The sequence below is a fragment of the Mixophyes fleayi genome, chromosome 7 (assembly GCF_038048845.1).
Source record: "Mixophyes fleayi isolate aMixFle1 chromosome 7, aMixFle1.hap1, whole genome shotgun sequence".
NCBI classification, from domain to species: Eukaryota; Metazoa; Chordata; class Amphibia; order Anura; family Limnodynastidae; genus Mixophyes; species Mixophyes fleayi.
The window spans coordinates 93,800,045-93,819,439 of record NC_134408.1 but is presented as its reverse complement, the minus strand read 5'-3'; the positions used below and the strand labels follow the sequence as shown (position 1 = coordinate 93,819,439).

Here is a 19,395-nt window from a genome sequence, read left to right as displayed (position 1 = left end):
CCGCTGCAGGGTCTAGTGGATGCGGGCTCTGGTAATCTTCAGAAGCTTCTATTGCTGCTGCTCCATGTGAGAAAGACCACCAGCACTCTGACCACACCACTCACATCCTGGAGCAACATTGTGAGTTCTGCAGGTTTTTCATCCACTGGACACTGCAGCACTGTAAGAGCTGGAGGGGAGACTTGTAAGCAGACTTCCCACTGAGCAGAGCACCTCAGGAAAAAAACAACAAATGGAAGCAAGCCCACACACACACAGTGTGGTGATGTAATTAGCTCCCCTCTTTTAGTACCCTGACTACATCTCCTTTAAGCGAGGTAAGCAAAGTAGGCAAATATGCTCTATATGAAAGGAAATTCACACATCCAACTTGTTTTATACTATGTGTATGTTCTATTTTTTCTAAATGTAAATTGACCTTCCAAGTTGTTGTTTTTTTCTTAGCATTTAGATGACCTAATGGGTAAACATAAGGATGCTTGGCATAATCACCAAACGTCCAGAATTGTCTCTAATTTGACAACATGTCACCCTAGATTTGGTAAACCAAATATTCACTTGTTTTGCCAGAGGATTATCTAAGAGCACAAACAATATACAGTACTTATGGCATACCTAACAAAAATAAATAATAAGTACAGGGTTCAAGAATTCCCAGGAGCCAGGTGGTCAATGTGCCCAGAAAATTACTGCTGGCATCAACATTTTTTAGTAATTTCTATTCATTTAATTTTCCATAACTTAACAGTTGCTGCTGGCTCTTATAATTGACTTACTGGTTCCTGAGTTGCATTTTATGTTATCCACCTCTGTCTTAGCATGTGCCTGTCTGTTCCAGTTTGGAGCAACTGTAGCAAACTTTTTTCCTGAGTATTGGAGGTCATCGTTTGATGGAGCTCCCTCACCAGGTGCTTGTGTAATGCATGGTTTAGAAATGCAAGTTGGCCTGTATTATGAAGAGTTGCTATTTGTACCAGAACAGGGCAACATGATTGTTTCCATCAAAGTGTATGTATGTATGGAGATTATGAGCCAGATTCATTAAGGAAAGGAAAACAAAATAAATGAGTAACTTTGAACCTTGGCAAAACCATGTTACATTAGAGGGGGGGGGGGGGGGGGGGGTAAATTTAAAAATGTGTGGAAAGATTTACAATTTGGGTAGAGCATGTTCTAGTTCAACTTTTAATGTCAGTGTAAAAATAAAGCTATGAAGTATTTGCACCCTACATGAAAAAACAGCCAGTATTTTCCTTATGTGCAAAATAAAATTATTTGCACCCCTCGCACTGCAACATGGTTTTGCCAAGGTTCAAAGTTACTCATTTTTTAGCATTACTTTCCTTAATATAAAATACATGTGCACTGCACGTCTTGCCTTGATTAGCAAAGGTATCATGTAGTCTTTGCCACATGGGAAGGAAGAAGTGACTAAATCTGGTCTCGCATTACAATGTTAACTTGCAAATGGATCTTTTCAGATCCAACTTCGAAAGTTGACACAGGTGTGGATAACAAGATACTAGACACAGACATACACACGTCAAGTCCACTAGCATTTGCAAAACCAGCTTGTATCTCTTGCCCTGAGTTCTGATATTACAGTACCTAATTAATATGTGAGGTGGAGCCAGTCACTGTCGACCAACCAGGTTATGGCTCCCATCAGCCAATCGAAGCACGAGACGTCAGTTACCCCGGAAACATATACCGTGCCCCTGTTCTCATGACAACCGCACCGTAGCTCCTCAGTTGGAGACGGCTTGATGCGATTACCTCCCTGTAGAAGTGACCGTGTCTAGCCTTGTAAAAGGAGGACACAGATTTCCGTAATGGAAGGTATCCGGGTGAGCGATTTATATAGTCCACTTACCAGGGAATGTGTATGATACGTCATTTGTAAATATTACACTATGAACATGATGTCTACATGCATGCTGTCCCCTGCCGCCCTACAGTGTAAACCTGCCCAAAAGTGTATTACAAAGGTCGCTCTAAAGATCTCAGTACGTACACCCACGGGGTATCACATAGGGTTTGCGAGGTAAGGCCTTGTATGCCAAACATACGGCATCTAAGATATACAGTACAAAACTTCTTTTTATTCTTCCTGGGCAAATGTATGGAGTTTTTTTCAGGATAGACAGACTTTATTTTGGCATCACCAGTACGGGGCAGTGGTGTACAGAATGTAAGCAAAGCTGGAGACAGGGTCTTAATGCTGTGCTTTATGCATTATGTTCCCTCCTGTTATTAATTATTGAAATGCAGTGTTTACTAACTCTAGCCCTCATGCACCCCCAACAGTTAGATAATTACTGACACAGTCAAGTAGATAAAATGACTTGTATATGATCAAATAAAATTTTGAAAACATGTGCTTTGGGGTGGGGGTGTTGTGAGGACTGAGTTAAGAAACCCTGATTGAAATAGTTGGAAAGCAGGCTGTGCTTTCCACACAAAATACATTTATATGCTGACGGAAGCTACATGACAAATACCTCCCAACAAAATCCCTACACTGGCTCCTTGTGTCCTCCAGAATCTAATTCAAATTACTCAACCTCACCTACAAAGCCCTCAACAACAACACCCATTCATACATCTCATATAAAAATACTCTCCCTCCTGCCCTCTTAGATCTACCTCTGACCTGTGCCTTGTCTCATCGGGCCTACAAGACTTCTTCTGTGTTGCTCCCCACTTATGGAATGCCTTACCACCTGCAATCAGGGTTTTCCACAACCTTCAAATCTTTAGACAATCTGTAAAAACCCTTTTCCTTTTTTAAAAAAAATATTACTTTATCCCCGATGATACATTCACACTAATAGACCCTCACAATTGTCCCAATCTCCACTCTAATCCACAATCACTCCTCTTGTTTTAGCTGTGCCCTCTTCCACTTAGAATGTAAGCTTTCTAACGAGTTGGGTCCTCCATACCCTTTGTTTTCACATCTACCTTGTAAGTCCTTGTTTTATGTATGTCCTGTGTTCCCTACTGTACGGCGCTGTCAAGCTCTGTGGCGCCTTACAAATCTTTGATAATAATTTGGGTAGGCTTCCTTGGGACATGGTCCTGTCTAATACTTTTGAAGCTCTAGGTTGCCCATTCACCACCCCTCTCTCAAAACCTTTGCGCACTGCACTCGTTAACCACTGCTCTGCCATTTAGGCAGAACAGAGCCCTCAAGTTAGGACTGTCCACGTCTAATTGGGAGCTACACATATTGGATATGGGGAAAAGAATGGATAAGGGTGAGCTGGCAGTATACTGCAAGCCAGAGTTGTTAATGTCAATGTGTCTCCCATTCTTTCAAATTGAATGTCTATCCTGCCAATGTATTCTTTAGTTCTGTCGGTGTGTGCCATAGTACTGATAGCATGTACACACATGAGCTTCTGATGGTGCCCATGAAACACCCCACCTCAGCTGTTCACACCTCTTTACTGGCAATTCAAATAGTTTTTATTAAACCCTAAGACGAATGTGCCACCATGGATGGATCAGGGACACAAGGCAATCAAGATTCATTCAACGGTCACTCTGAATGCTCATTTTCTTCAATGAGTTTAATTAACCCTGTTTAACGTGCCTTGTGGTGATTGCAACTCAGCTCTGACATACCGTGGCTGCATGAAAAACACCAGTGTTTACAAGCTCTTAGAGTACCTGTGTGTCCTCAATACTGTTAGTGAGACTGTCTATCCTGTAATTGTGTCCCCCCCAGCACTGTTAGTCTTTCCTGTTAGTGCCTCTGCTAGTACTGATAGTGTATCATTGATTATGTTCTGCCAGTGTGTCCCCTAGTGCTGTCGGTGTATCTGCATGCCCTGTCAGTTGCTCACCCAATACTGTATACAGGTTGGTCTGTCCTGTCAGTGTTTTAAGTTGCCCCAGAAAAGTTATGTTTATGGTTACCATATTTCTGAACAAAATAAAACAGAACAGTTTGCAGCAAGCAATACTGCAGTTTTTGAGGCCACTCTCCTTTATTTATGTCAATTCCTTAATACAGTGTGCCTCTGCCCTCCAGTGCCTGTATACTTTGTTCCATAGTGCCAGTATGCCTCTTTAGACACCCAGCTCACATATCAGATTTGTCTTTGGAAAAGAGGATAAATGTGGGGTTAACTGCTTGGATGGAAACCCTATGGTGATCTTTGATGACTTGGAGTAGCAGTCTTCCACCCATGACAGGATGCAAGTCTCTTTTTTTTTTTTTGAGTTGTGGGAGGATGTCACATTAACTAGTTTCCGACTTACCATTGTACACTTAAGGCGTTCAACGCATCTGACACTTCCACCTCTCAACTCGTAAGGAGGCGCAATGGGTAGGGGAAGTCTAACGTGCTCAGACAAATGCGGCTGAGGCAGACTAGCACAGAGACTTTCAGGAGCTGTATGTTTTGCAGCTGCTAGTGGGCAGGTAAAAATACATGATTATGATAATGATGATTGCCAGCACTAGTTAGCCGCTTCAGATTCTAGTCTAGGCACAGGTGAGAGAACTAAACAGCACAGACATCCACATGAGTATTGTGCCACAGGAACACCCCTCCAAAGCTTGCTGATTGCAAATTCACCTCTGAAGCTGATAAGTGCTTTCTTCATTGATGATGCATATATAATGGGATTTGTGGGTGTATTTTAAAAAAACATTTTTTTTGCTACAGTGTTCTCCGCAGCTCCTTTTTCCTGGTTGCTCTACCCGGCTGTTTTACTTGCCACCCAGCTCTTGGAGCACAACAGAGTCCTATTATACCAGGCACTATGTGAGCACTACAACCAACAGTGTTTGCTAGACCTGTCACTTACCTCTTCGCTGCCTTTCCAAGTTCTCCTGCAGTCCTCAGGCTCCCTGAAAGATGCTGTCCAGTTTGTCTCCATTCTAGAGATCCATCCAGTATGGGTGTGGCCATCTTGGATTCAGCAATGTGATGCCAATCAGGTGATAACAGCCTCCATTTCAGATTCCCTCCAAAACCAGTCCATGGGAGCTGCCATCTTGGATATAGTCACCTGATCCATCTCAGCAACTCAGAGTGCTGCTTCTGCCCAGCTGATTGCAGTTTCTGGAATCAACAACAACTATAAAATGACTTCTTGTTGCCCTTACCTGTTGCCAGTGCAATGTTGTATTTTAGATGCCAACCTGGTTCCCGGCAGTTTGCAGTCTTGCTATTAATCTAGCGCTGTCTGCATTCTGACTGCAGTCTGATTCCGGTTCCAGTCTGGTAAAACAGTCCAGTTTCTGTTTGCTCTCCTCTGTAATCACCATCTGTACCAGTCTATTCTCTACATGCAGAGGAGCATTATCAGGCCCCCCAGCTTTCGCCTTCTAGTCCCCAGTACATATCCAGAGGCACAACCCAGTCTAGGTACAGACAGATCCTCAGGCGTGACAATACCACTGAACACCACTCTGACCAGTCCTGGCAGATGTGGGCAATAACCTCCAACAATTTTCAATATTATTACAACTGCCCCCACCCGGCTGCTTCTTAATGCCACCCGGCTGGCAATATTTTCTGGGGAGAACACTGTGCTACTTTAATTCATATGTAAGAAGGAATATTATATCTGTGTTTTCTTTAGCAAAACAAATGTTAACAAATTTTTCTTGCCTTGTGATTATGACCTGGTTATGTGTATGCCTACCACATATGCTACAGGTGTAGTGCATATGGGCAATATATACTAATACTATTTTGGCAGGTGGTTCTTTTTACGTAAATTACAACCAACTCCGCATCTAGGCCTACCAAAATCTGTGTAGGGGAGATCTGGCCCAGATTTCCCTGCCCCTAAAAGTAACAGATCTATTAACTATTTACAGATAAACTACTATTAGATCCAAATAACACTGGATCCTATAGTGTTAGTATGCAATGGATATCCATTAGTGACTCCCCTCAATATTTGGTCACTCCAAAGTATAAAAAATAAATAAAAAAAATTCTGAAAACCAAAAAAATGTAAAAATAAAATCCACAACGTTCCTTCCTTCCTTCTCTAATCACCCTCTCTCAATCACACCTTGACTGCTTCATGCTTGTGTGTGACATTTGTGCAGTTTGTGTGAGTGTCATGCCACATAAATCCAGTTGGTCTAAATGTTTGTTAATTACAATATCCCCCCCCCCCCCTAATATTTTTCTTCCTAAACCTGGCCCTTTCTCCAATGATCTCTATGATAACAGGTGTGTGATGGACACAGCCTGCTGCACCACAGTTAAAGCTCAATTGTGTTTAGTGTGTGAGAGTGTTTTGCCCTTATTCTGTTTATGTGGACAACTGCACATTGTTTCTGCTTTAGTTGAATTTAGTGAATTAAGGTTGTATGTCCAGTGTTTATAGTATGTGTGCTCCATATCTCATCTTTGACCTGAGTCCTATCTTGTCAAAACCGTCCCAAGTTGGAGTAACATAGCCCTGCCCATACGGTCTCTCATCTAGTTCTTACTTTTTGCTGGGCAGAACTGCAGAAACTAGACATTGGTGGTTTGATAAACAGGGGTAAAGTTAGTGATGCTCTAAGCAGCATAGCTGATATGCTACACTTTATCATTTGATATTAAATCCCATTTGTACACTGTCTAAGATTAACGGGGGTGACTTTAAAAAGTTCAGATTAATTGTGAATTTTCTGCCCCCTCAATCACACAGCTTTCAATGGAATGTCTTGGTAAGACTGAACTATGTATTTTATATTTATAATTCATTTATGAAAATGTCATCTTTGTTCTTTAGCCGTACATTAATCCGGTAGCGAGCAATGCCATCAAGTGACCAAGTTTGGATGTACAAGCTTTGCTTCACCAAAAAAAAAGAACAAAATCAAAACACCATTTTGCTTAAATTGAATGGTGTTATGTGCAACACATCTTTTGCACATCTCAGCTTTGTCTATATGAATATCTCTGGACTCAAATCCAATTACAGTAGGTGCTCACACTGCAGTGTAACACATTTTAATATATTCAAATGGTTATTGGCATTAATAAGCAATAACTTAAACTGTTTCAACTGATACATATACTGTAGCTGAGGGATTTGTTCTTCGTCAAACCTTCAAGCGTTCTAGAAAACCACCTGTGACAGGCAAGCTTATAATAATCCTTAACCACCCTCTTAACTCCCTTAGGTTACCCTATTACCACCCTTTACAGAGTTCACAAAAGACTACAACCCTCTGACCCCCTGATCAACATTGCTGTGAGACTGAATCATGTAGCATACTAGGCACTCTGTACTAGGCATTCTGGCTCGACCAGTATGCAATGTGTGGAACTTGACCTCATGTATCAGACTACCATTTTCCCATAGATTGTAAGCTTGTGAGCAGAGCACTCTTACCTCTCTGTCTGTATTACCCAGTATTGTTTTATTACTGTGTTTGTTCCCAATTGTAAAGCGCTACGGAATTTGCTGGCTGTATATAAATGATGATGAGTCATAGTTTATAAAGATTGTCTCAGTATCGTATTCAAGTGCTCCCTTCATTGACAGCTGTAACTGGGACTGTTTCTTTCAGCTACTGACCACTCAGTCATCTTCTGCAGTGTTCAGAGTGTAGGTTATTCAAAATCTCAGTGTTTGTAATTGGGGAGATCAAAGATAGTCTCCTATGTATAAACAGTAAACACAATATAAATGTATAAAGTAAATAAAACAAATTGTGAAAAATATACTATATTCTTACCATCCGTCCAGGCCAAACCATGTAAAATTTCAGACTTCCACTGCTAGCATGTTCTATTATGAGTGTTGTGAATGATACCTGGAGTATTGTGCAAAATACAGAGGTGTACAGGAGCCATTGTTACACTGAATCAGAGATTGATTTATAACCCTAGAAATCTCCTGGGTATTCTGGAGTGAGCTTTCTATGAATCTATCTGAATTCTGTATATTAAAATGGGCCATTATCTAATATATAAATGCTTAGTGGCGTCTGTGTGTGGAAAAATAAAACCAAGTTGCAGCGCCACCTGCTGGGCAGAGTTATACACCGACCTACTAAATTCTTAGTGTGTGACGGAAAAAAAATTCAAAAAGGGCTGAAATTTGGTAGGGCTCAAACTCATTTTCGTGAGGTAATTTTACCTCATGAACACACATGTGTAGAGGTGTGTGTGTGTGTGTGTGTGTGTGTGTGTGTGTGTGTGTGTGTGTGTGTGTGTGCAGCACAGTGGCCTAGTGGTTAGCACGTCTGCCTCACAGCACTGGGGTCATGAGTTCGATTCCCGACCATGGCCTTATCTGTGTGGAGTTTGTATGTTCTCCCTGTGTTTGCGTGGGTTTCCTCCGGGTGCTCCGGTTTCCTCCCACACTCCAAAAACATACTGGTAGGTTAATTGGCTGCAATCAAAATTGACCCTAGTCTCTGTCTGTCTCCCTCTCTGTCTGTCTTTGTGTGAGTGTGTGTATATATTAGGGAATTTAGACTGTAAGCTCCAATGGGGCAGGGACTGATGTGAATGAGTTCTCTGTACAGCGCTGCGGAATTAGTGGCGCTATATAAATAAATGATGATGATGATGATGATGTGTGTGTGTAAAACACTATTTTCTCAGAAAGGGCTCATCCAATTGACCTGAAATTTGGTATACTGACATTATTTGACAAAAAAATTAGAATAGTCAAGTCAGTTAACTTCCATCATCCCCCCTTCCCCCCATGGGAGGGGTAGTAAAGGCTAAATTTACGAGTTGAGGGGTTAAACTCATTTTCGTGAGGTAATTTTACCTCATGAACACACATTAAAAAGGGCGCTTGCGTCGGGAAGTAACGCTCTTCCCCTGAGGAGGCCTGTGCTAGGCCCAAATGCATGACAAGAACCTTTTTAAGACCTTAAGTATCTTGATTTGACTAGAATGCATGAGTATCATGCACGGGTTAACTTGTTGAATATATAATCCCATATAAGAACTCGACTACATGTGTCCATTCTACAGATCCCTCCTTTTACTATTTGCAATGGCAACCAACAAGGGTTGCCTCTTAATCCCTCTTCATTTCACTCTCTGTACTGAAGCCCTTGCCTATTATATTTTCTTAATCAGGCCTAGCAGCTCTGAAAGTAAGTCACATACATAAAATATCCCCCTTTGTTTTTGTGATGTATGAGCTGATAAATACAGACCCGTTGGAAAAATGCCCTTTATTTATAGATCAAGTCACCAACTCATTCCCAGATTCTTGGCTTAGCATAACCAAAAACCTTTAGGCACTAGTAAAGTTGATTTTGTCATGTTGCATTGCTAAAAGCAATATACCTGCTATGATTAAGATAATTAACAAAATCTGGTGGATCTGTTGTTTTCAATTTTTTTTTTCCTAATCCTGTTCCTTTTTCCTCTTCTTATCCTACAACTTCCATTTCTGGCTTATAGTAATGTGTACTGCAGATTGGCTTCTTACCGGCTTTTGTTATTTAATATATTTACTTGTGTTATACTCACCATGTATAAGAAGGTAATACATCTGTAACCTATTGTCATTGTATAATCTCCATTCATGTGTTGCTGTTTTCACAATTTTGTATAATCACTATTGTGAAAAAAGTTGCATTATTGGTTTAACCGAAACAAAGCAAAACCTTAAAATACCCCCAGTAATTAAACATCTGCTGAGGCAATAAAGCCTTTCCTATCATATAGTGGATTACCTTTGTTCACTGTAATCAGAACCTATGATTGTATAGTAGTAGCTAGCAACAGACAATCATTGTTGTTCTGATGGTTTAGTCTCCTGGTTGTATCAAAGCTGTGACCTTATCATGAAGGACAGAAGGTTCTAACCTTTATAATCCGGGAGTTTATCTGGTAGGGTACTGCTGGGAGGGAATTAAGGAGATCTGCCTTAGCTGTGTTGTGTAAAGGAACTGTCTTGCATCCTACATGAGAACTCACTTTTGATTATGGGAAAAAGGCAAGTGGTAAGTATTTGAATGAATATTTGATTAATTAATGGAACATTACAGCAGGGGAGATATTGTGTACAGCATTCAAGTACCATAAAATAAGTGGTGGGTTAATCTATAGAAGTCATAGAGACCAGAAGGAATATATGTACTTTATCTAAAATATTGGTTCTACTAACAATGTGAGCATTTACAATGCATTTCATATTATCAGACTTGTGTTTTTTTTTTATTTTTGAAATATGTATTACATTAGTAATATCTAATATATGGAAGCATTATCACATAGTTTTGTTACTATAGTTATCAATATTTGTAATAGTGCAGTATGCATACTAGATGCAGTTCATGACAATTGATGCATTTTAATCAAATACCAGATGAGCATGGTCATCTTACAGTGGTGATATTAGGGCATCTGTTTGTGCCCACGTATGCCTACTCATCCATTTAATCTTTAACTACACTATGGGGGGAATTCAGTTGTTTTGTTTTTTCCCCGCAGCGTTAAAAAAAGTAATAAAAAATCACGCGCGGGTTATTAACTGCTATAGCGACCGTTTAACGCAGCGTAAAAACTCATGCAATCCAATTGAAAAAGAGGGAACGCTGCCCCTGCGCGTTAATCATTGTGTTTGCGAGTTTTTAGGGGAGTGAAGGGGAGTTTTAACGCAGTCATGTATAACACAAAAAAAGGATTGACATACATTTTCATACATTAGATTGTATTACACAACCATTCTATTTGATAATATCTACATTACAGTACTTTCTTTAGCATATTTTTTTATTTAACTATTTTTTACTATAGAATAATCTATACCATGTCAAAACACATTAGTACATACATATTTGTACCAAAAACATACATAAATATATTTAATTAGTTGATTTTTTATTATTTTTTATATTTTTCCATTATTTTTTCCCAAAAAAATCAACTTTTACATATTAGGCATTACTGATAAACATAGTTTATCTTTTTTTTTTTGCCATTACTACATGATTTCAAATAGTTTTCTTAGGTTTTTGATTTTTAGCACACCCTAAAGAAGTGCGAGATAAAACAGCATATTAGCGTTAAAAAACAATTGAATAGCTTTTAACGCAGCTGCCTCTCGAACACCCTATATTTTCAATAGACCTTCTACTGGAGCGCGAGAGGACGTTTCATGTTAAAAAAAAAACAACAGACCGTTAAAAGTGGAATTGAATAGCGGGTAAAGTTAACCCGCTCAAAAATGATAAAAACAGTGTTAAAATGACTTAACACAGTGTTAAAAAATATCTCGCATTTAATAATCCTCTTTGATTAACTCCTTGTAAATCTGCCAAGGGCAGAAACAAGTCATTTCATGTAATATGTGGGGACGCCTCCTATATATGACATTAATATCTGTTTACTATAGCCTGCAAATAGAACCTTTTTGTTTTTTGTCAATTAATAATATTTTAATAATGAATTTTCATTCCAGGCGCCACCACGTGCCCTCCCACCAATGCCAAGGTACAGTCAGTAACAACATTATGAATATTTACTACATTACATGCACCAATCCTGAGTTTTTTGTCTCTAGATAACAGTCCAACCCAGTTTTGCGCAGTATTATCTGTCTTTTATATTTTTAGGCTTGCCTCTAGATTTTGTTGTTTTTTGTATGCTGAATTTGCTTCAAGATGTTTTTGCTTTTTCTAGATTTGTTTAATCTTCTTGCAGTTGATTTGACTTTTTGTTTGTTCTTTTTTACATGTAATTTAATGGATATCTTTTTGGTGCTACAGCACATCTCAGGGTAAGTAATATTCCTTTATTCTCATTCAATCATAGATATGTGCATTTTCTTTAAGGCTCATAGATATAGGTGTTGAAAAACAACACAACCTAAAAGCTTAGATAGAAAAAAGTGTAAATAAACAACAAAAATGATCTCTTGCAGATGAAATTCCTATCAGTCGCCCAAAGAAGAAGAAGTCAAAGGCAAACAGCACATTGGGTATGACCGTTACATATATTGTATCTATTCATCTTAATTGTATATTTACTTATAGTTCAGAAAAATGAACTATTCATAACATTATTGTGTTTTGAAAATTGTTTGAATCCATAAACAAACTTAATTATATGACAAAAAGACTCCTACATGCCTACATTTCGATTTATTATGGTTTCCTTCTTTTAAGAAGTGCTGAGATGGAAAATTGAGATAACAGCACACCATAGTTAATATGGCACCATAAACAGTGTTTGGGTCAAATGATAATAGAAAGTAAACTAGGAAATCAGTATAATAATGTGCACAACAATTAGAGCACTTCATTTTAGTCCACATGTTGTTGTAATAAAGTGTATTGACAGTAACATTTCCATTTGCATAGATATATGTGTAGGCTTGAAAAATCTTATATACGTTTATTAATGTTTTATGTATTGGATGTCTATCTGTTGCACAGTATTGATATCGTATTGGCATATTAGAAAGAGCATGTAGATGGCTAATTCTCAAATGCAGCAAGTAAAATTGTGTGCTATGTTATGCTGTCTATATAAATTAGGAAACAGTCCCAGTCCCAGAGACTTATTGTTTATGTTACGGTTTTGCGATCAGGAAATATTGGTATACAGTAGAAATGACTGCAGACACAAAGGTTATGATGGAGAAAAAATACTTTTACTTAACTTCAATTAAGCAGGTTGGCATATAGATAAATATGCCTGGATCTGTGCTGTAAATCTCTCCCATGGATTTTTAAGAAATAAGGGCACTGGTCCTTAGAACATAGTGCATCTTTTGGCTGGCATGGAATTTCCTGCACATATCCAGATATATTAAACATACATTTTTTTTCCCATTATAACTTTTCTTTCTGTTGACAGTCCTTTATTAATCAATATTTTAAGAATATAAAGCCATATCCTAAATACTTTTAGTATTTAAATGTCACTGACATCTCAAGGCTTAAGTGATATCGCTGGGAATTACAAAATAATTCCACACAAAACAGAAATAGTTTTGGGTGAAATTATGTGATATAAACAAAAGAAGAATTTTTTCCTTACCTGCACTTCCATGATCCTCCAATCTGATAGAACGCACAGTGCTTTTAACAGTCCATTCAGATGAATAGGAAGCTCACAGGGAAGGGACATTGACAGTGCTACAAGCAGTTTGAAAAAAAGCTTGAACAGATGGAAGGAAAACAATAATACATTCTGATGATCTGCCATTTTTGCAGAGGATGGTGTACAGGACACAGCTTTAAGGACTTCTGAAAACAAAGAATGTTTTACACCTGAAAGGCGAAAGAAGAAAAAAAAGAAGCCGATGGGTAAGATCGTATTAACAAAGATTGTGTGACTTCGGGTGGGGTACGAAATGATAATGAGTACAATTTTGGCAAGACTTATAGTGACATTAAAATCAAGATCGCTACAATTCCAACATATAGCAAATGCAGACTTGCCAAAAAAGTGACAGTGAACATTTCCCACAGCCCTGCTGTAAACGCAGACAGAAGAAAATGCCAGTAGTGTGATTGCCGTCACTTAAAATGTCAACAGTCACATTGCCTGTATTAAGGGGGCAATGCAAGGACACAGTAGCTGTATAATGTGCAACCCTTATTAAAATAAAAATAAAAAATAAACTATAAACACTATTAACACTAGCGTTGGCAAGGTTAATACCTTCTGTAGCAAGCACCCCCACGAATTGCATTTTTATTTTTTATATAAGGGTTATACATGATACAGCCACCGGGTGCTTGCATTGCCCCAGTAATACCGGCAATGTGACTGTAGCCATTTTAAGTGATGACAATCATACTGCCGGCATTTACTTTTGTGGGGCTGTCGTAAATGTTCACTGTCCCTTTTTAGGTAAGTCTGTATCTGCTACATGTCAGAATTGTAGCGATCGGGATTTTAGAGTTGCTATAAGTCTTGTTGGCATTGTGGTCATCATAATGATAACTATCACCACCTCCTTCCGGGTTTGTGTCGGAGATTCTCCCGTGCGGTCATCTTCACCACTCATCCAAAGTAGTTTGCCTCAACACGATACGATGTGTCTAAGTAAACACGGGTATAGCTGACCCCTGGCTATCAACTAGTAATTTCAGAGAATATTTTTGATGCTTAATATTGACTTATGCAGTTCATTTCTGATCATATTGGTAATTGATTCTTTGCTTGATAATTTGACATAACATAACATAGCTCGCTTTTTTGAAACTTTGTCCTTTGTTATTTTAAAATTTGTGAGTATCTTCCATATGTAATGATCACGTGTAAGATTGTGATGTATATCATAAGTATTGTACTTTTGCACAGTGTTTCATTAAAAATGTATTTTAATAAAATGCCCCAAGTTATAAGCGAAAACAGTTTGGTGGATGACCACTGTTTTCATGGAATGATGAAAATGATTAGTATAATGAGGCATCAGGCGGTATTTTGGAGGTGGATCCAATGCTCTTCACAATTCCAGTGTTTGCAGTTTTCTCAATATCATTGCCTGGTGGTGAGTGCTGCATTGTTGGCCAGTAGACTTTGCACACTTGTCCAGTGAGAGTATTGAAGAGTCTGAATCCCATAAATATTGTATCAAGTCTTCTATATACAGAAGGGGCCTATTCTTCACTTGTTTTGGTGGTGAGATCATGGAACTGGAGACTTAAGTAGTGCAGCCTATATGATTCTTTCTTTGCATGATCTTTGGTGTAAACACCCCCTTGAGGTGGGTGGGTCTGTACAACATATTTGTAACCAATTTAATTCCAGACTTATGGGGGCATATTCAATTGTTGGCGTTATAGCCAAAAATCTTGCGGCGCATGCACTATTACCGTCATTACGGTAATGGTGCGCGTAAATACCGCTATTACGGTAATTGTCTTGCTGGATTTCAGCTCGCAGCTCCCTGAGCCGCGAGCTGAAATCCAGCTTACTATTACTGTAATACCGGTAATAGTTTTAACGCCGCAGGGAAACTAAACAATTGAATATGCCCCGTGATATTTGTGTGTTAATGTGTTTCTGTGATATGTTTTTTACTGGGTTGACTTTGTGACTCATTTGTATGTTTCTCTATGTCAGTGATGGGTAACAGGCGGCCCTAGGACCACATGTGGGCCCTCCAAGCCTTCACCTGCAGCCCCCAGCTCCTTACTAGTTTGTTAGCTTTGTTATAGCTTGTAACACTTGTTTAAAATGCCTGTTAATATGTTATTACAAATAAGTGTCTCTTCGTTTGAGTAAATGTATTGTCTCACTTATTACAGAGGTTAAGGGTAATGTGCGGCCCTTTTGAAGGTTAGAGGGCCGCATCATGTTGCCTTTGACTGCTCTATGTAGTCTTGATAAATGTATTATGTCTCTGTTTGTTCAATCTCAGTCATCCAAAGTTGTCTGGATTTTTGTGCTCTCTGTCTTAGATGCTGAAACCTCTTTCATGAACCAAAACCTTAATAGTTTATCAGTAGTGCAAAATGGCAACCACCCAGACTACCAGCACTTTGAGGAGGGAATTGCCCGCAAACCTCGCAGGAGAACAAAGTGAGTGCTGCAGTAAAACATTTATCTAGTTTATGTACCTAAAAGACTGTTAAGCCTAATATACAAATTGACTGATAAAAGAGCCCCTAATAGTAACAGACATAGGTGCAGATATTTTAGGTAGATATTTATGGTAAGACAGAAATATGTGTGTGTGTGTGTGTGTGTGTGTGTATATGTGTGTGTATATATATATATATATATATATATATATATATATATATATATTAGTCTGCATTATTTACATGATTCTATTATCTGTATTATTTACATGAATACTTAAGAAAACACTAGGAAAGGGGCTCTGCTTCTAAGAGCTTACATTCTAGAGGGGAGTGGCGGACACAAGGAAGGTAATATTGTGTGGGGGAGTATAGGTGGAGGTGTTAGGATATCATACTTACCCACTGTTTAAACTTCTGGGAGGTCAGGTGACCAAAATAGGATATACATATTCAATATGCTACCAAATCTCTTCTAGAAAAAAACTAATGTAAAATCTGCATAGTTAGATCTAGAAATAAAAAAGTTATTCCCAATAAAATCATCTCATCCTAAAAATAGAAAAATTGATCTGGTCATTATGGTGGAAAATAGCTTGATCACAAAGGGGTTAAGCCTATTGTGGAACAGGGAGGATTTCAGTTACATTTTGAATTAGAAACATTCTTGCAGAAACTTTTGCAGGCAGGTATATTATATGTTTCAGAAGTCACCTAGTGCCATTCAAACACATGTTCATGTATCTGTCCTCTATTCTAGGAAAATGCGGCCTGTAGAGCATGGATTCCCTAATGACCTGGGTGTAGAGGAGGAAGATATAATTCCTGATGAACAAATTAGAAGCCCAGAACAGCATCCTACTTTCATTGTGCCCTCCCTAACAAGCCAACCCGTGGGCAAACTGTTTGTGGAGAAGAATAGTAAGTAATGCAATCTAATTAAAAATTATTTGTAGTAAACATGCTCCTTTAAATGAGGGACATGAATATGTATGTGATGCAAGAAAACATACACTTTTGAGGAACTGGTAGATGCTGCATAAAGCAACACATACAGGTTTGGTCAACATTATTGGTACCATTGATTTTTTTGTATAACAACCTGTACAATATCTTCAGAAATAAACGGAAACGTACCAACTTCGTATAATCAGAATATTTTAATAGGATGTCCAAACTTATTAAGTCATAAAACATTTATATTCAAATTACATGTAGTAATATCAAAGACAAAATATAAAATAAGACCTGGCTAGTATAAAAGGTACCTTTCCTTAATATTTGGTTGCACACTCTTTGACAACAATGACTGCATCCATATGTTTCTTGTAGCCAGCTATAAGCTTCTTGCACCTGTCTTCTGGTAGTTTGTTCCACTCTTCCATTGCAATTTCTTAAATGTTTACAGAATTCATTTTCCCAATGGCAGATTTTAGCTCTCTCCAAATATGTTAATTTGGATTGAGATCAGGACTCATTGCTGGTCAGTTTAAAACGGGTGGGGGACGAGTGTCCAAGTGAGCTAATTGCGACAACAGTAAATGCGAATGGTGTAATTACGACATGGAAGAAATACAGACCCGATGATAAAGTGACAGTCAATTCCGGCCACACAACATCCCGGCACTGACATTGACGTCAATTCAAATGGCGACAGTTACATTACTGCTATTATGGGCACAATGCAAGGACCCAGCGGATGTCTAATGTTTTTTAGAAAGGGTTGGACATTAGACATCTGCCGGGTCCTTGCATTGTGTGGCAGAAATCTTGGCTGTCACTTTATCATCAGGTCTGTATTTCTTCAATGTCATAATTACACCATTCGCAATCTTCATGTCGCATTTACTGTTGTCGCAATTAGCTCATTCGGAAATTTTTTTTCCTTTTCAACCATTCGTTTGTGCTTTTGGATGTGTGTTTTGGGTCTTTATCATGCTGGAAGACCCATGTTCTTGGACCCAAACCTAGTTTTCTAGCACGGTGTAGCACATTGCTCTCCAAAATGCCTTGGTAATCCTCTAATATCATGATTCCTTGAATACTGTCACGGTCTCCAGTACTAGAGGCAGCAAAGCGGCCCCACAACATTATGGATCCTCCACCATGTTCAAATGTACAGTAGGTAGGGTGTTCTTAAAAGCTTCATTTTGTCCCCTATAAGCTATTTTGGTGTTGTATGTCCACAGAACATTTCATTTGCCCAGAAGGATTGTGATTTGTCTAGGTACAATATGGCAAAGATCAGCCATTCCTTTTTATGTCTTTTTTTTTTGTTTGTTTCTTTGTTTGTTTTTTCAGCAGTGGGGTTCCTCCTTGGCCTTCGCTCATAAAGCCCTTCTTGGTTTAGTGTGCGGCATATGGTACAGGTTGAAAAGATCATCCTTCATCTCTTTGCATGTTTTCAGTTCATACCAACTTCTCTCATCAATTTTTTTTGTCTTCTTTCCCCCTCGTTCAGGGAGTTTCTTTGCAGCAAAATGAGTAGCAAACTTCTTAATAACATTGTGCACTGTTGAAACTGAGATGCCAAGGCCTTTGGAGATGGCCTTGTATGCTTTAGAGGTCTTGTGTTTGGTGAATGCTCTCAGACAGGTCTCTTGTCCTCACCATTGTGGAAAAGTAATAGGGAATAAAAAGTACCCTTTTAAACATTAAAGCTATTATTCATTTGTCAATTCAAGTCATGTGAGCACTGACCATTTATCATAGGTGACTAATTTCAATATAACGGCAACAGTAAACCGTGAACACAGAGTAGGTTTCACTATGAGAGAGATATCCTATCAAAAATAAGAAGCATGCACATATAATACAATATCCAGACTGTCCGACCAGAGTAGTAAGGATTGTCTGGTGTATAATGAGTATGAGGCAGTCCAGATCAAATTCAACGATGGATATTGCGGTCCAGGCAAGAGACTGCACCGTGTGGAGAATCAAAGTGAGTGCCATCCGCAACCACCCTCACAACACAACTCTCCCTGTGTTTGCGTGGGTTTCCTCCAGGTGCTCCAGGTTCCTCCCACACTCCAAAAACATACTGGTAGGTTAATTGGCTGCTATCAAATTGCCCTTAGTCTCTTTCGGTCTGTGTGTGTGTATGTTAGGGGATTTAGATTGTAAGCTCCAAATGGGCAGGGACTGATGTGAATGAGTTCTCTGTATAGCACTGCAGAATTAGTGGCGCTATATAAATAAATAGATGATGATGATGGAGGATCGAAAGTAGCCTCCGAGATATAATTTAAGCTCCTCATAGGTCTATAATAATGTAATCTAAGAATTATTACATTTCCATCAGGTGGTGTGTCAGCATAAGTGATCTGAGTGAAACTACAACCCCCATGGAAGGCATGCTATCAGGGAGACAGAGTATAAATGATGTAGATATAAATATGTAGTCCCGTCTAGTATGACTGCATTATATTACTATGGTTGGATTTGGGTAACTCCAAATATTCACCCAACTCATTTTAGCCATTAATTGTCTCAAGTATAGTGGGTTTAGGATTGTATGTCATACCTCCATCTTTGAAGGAATCAGGTTTGTCTTTTATACACAGAGTATCAATGATAGGTAACTTTTTGTTAAAGATATGCCAGGGAATCATTTTTAGTTTATTAAATCATAAATGTAAGGTTGTTATTAACCAATATCCACTATATACTAGTTTATCTTAGGACTTACCAGGTATCATGTTAATTGACATTCTCATTAATGTCAATCGGTTTATATCTACTATAAACCTATTTACCCAAACTTGATCAGCTCTGCAACACCCATCTCTGACCATGCCAAATCACATACATGGCACTGCTTTGATTGTAAACTTTTAGGTAACAGGCAACACTAGCCTTCCAACACTAGTAGAAGGTAAGTATTGATATATAGGTTTCACCTACAC

The 19,395-nt window shown here is 38.7% G+C and overlaps 1 protein-coding gene across 1 annotated transcript in view; it reads left to right on the top strand.

The window, feature by feature from the left end:
- The first annotated feature begins 1,708 nt into the window (after positions 1–1,708).
- Positions 1,709–19,395, top strand: part of TMEM237 (transmembrane protein 237) — a 39,458-nt gene continuing 21,771 nt past the window's right edge. The window contains exons 1-7 of the mRNA XM_075180135.1: positions 1,709–1,847; positions 11,407–11,438; positions 11,714–11,724; positions 11,869–11,925; positions 13,166–13,258; positions 15,365–15,485; positions 16,248–16,408. Coding sequence (XP_075036236.1) covers positions 1,833–1,847; positions 11,407–11,438; positions 11,714–11,724; positions 11,869–11,925; positions 13,166–13,258; positions 15,365–15,485; positions 16,248–16,408 — 490 coding nt within the window. The 5' untranslated portion in view covers positions 1,709–1,832. The remainder of the gene's footprint in view (positions 1,848–11,406; positions 11,439–11,713; positions 11,725–11,868; positions 11,926–13,165; positions 13,259–15,364; positions 15,486–16,247; positions 16,409–19,395) is intronic.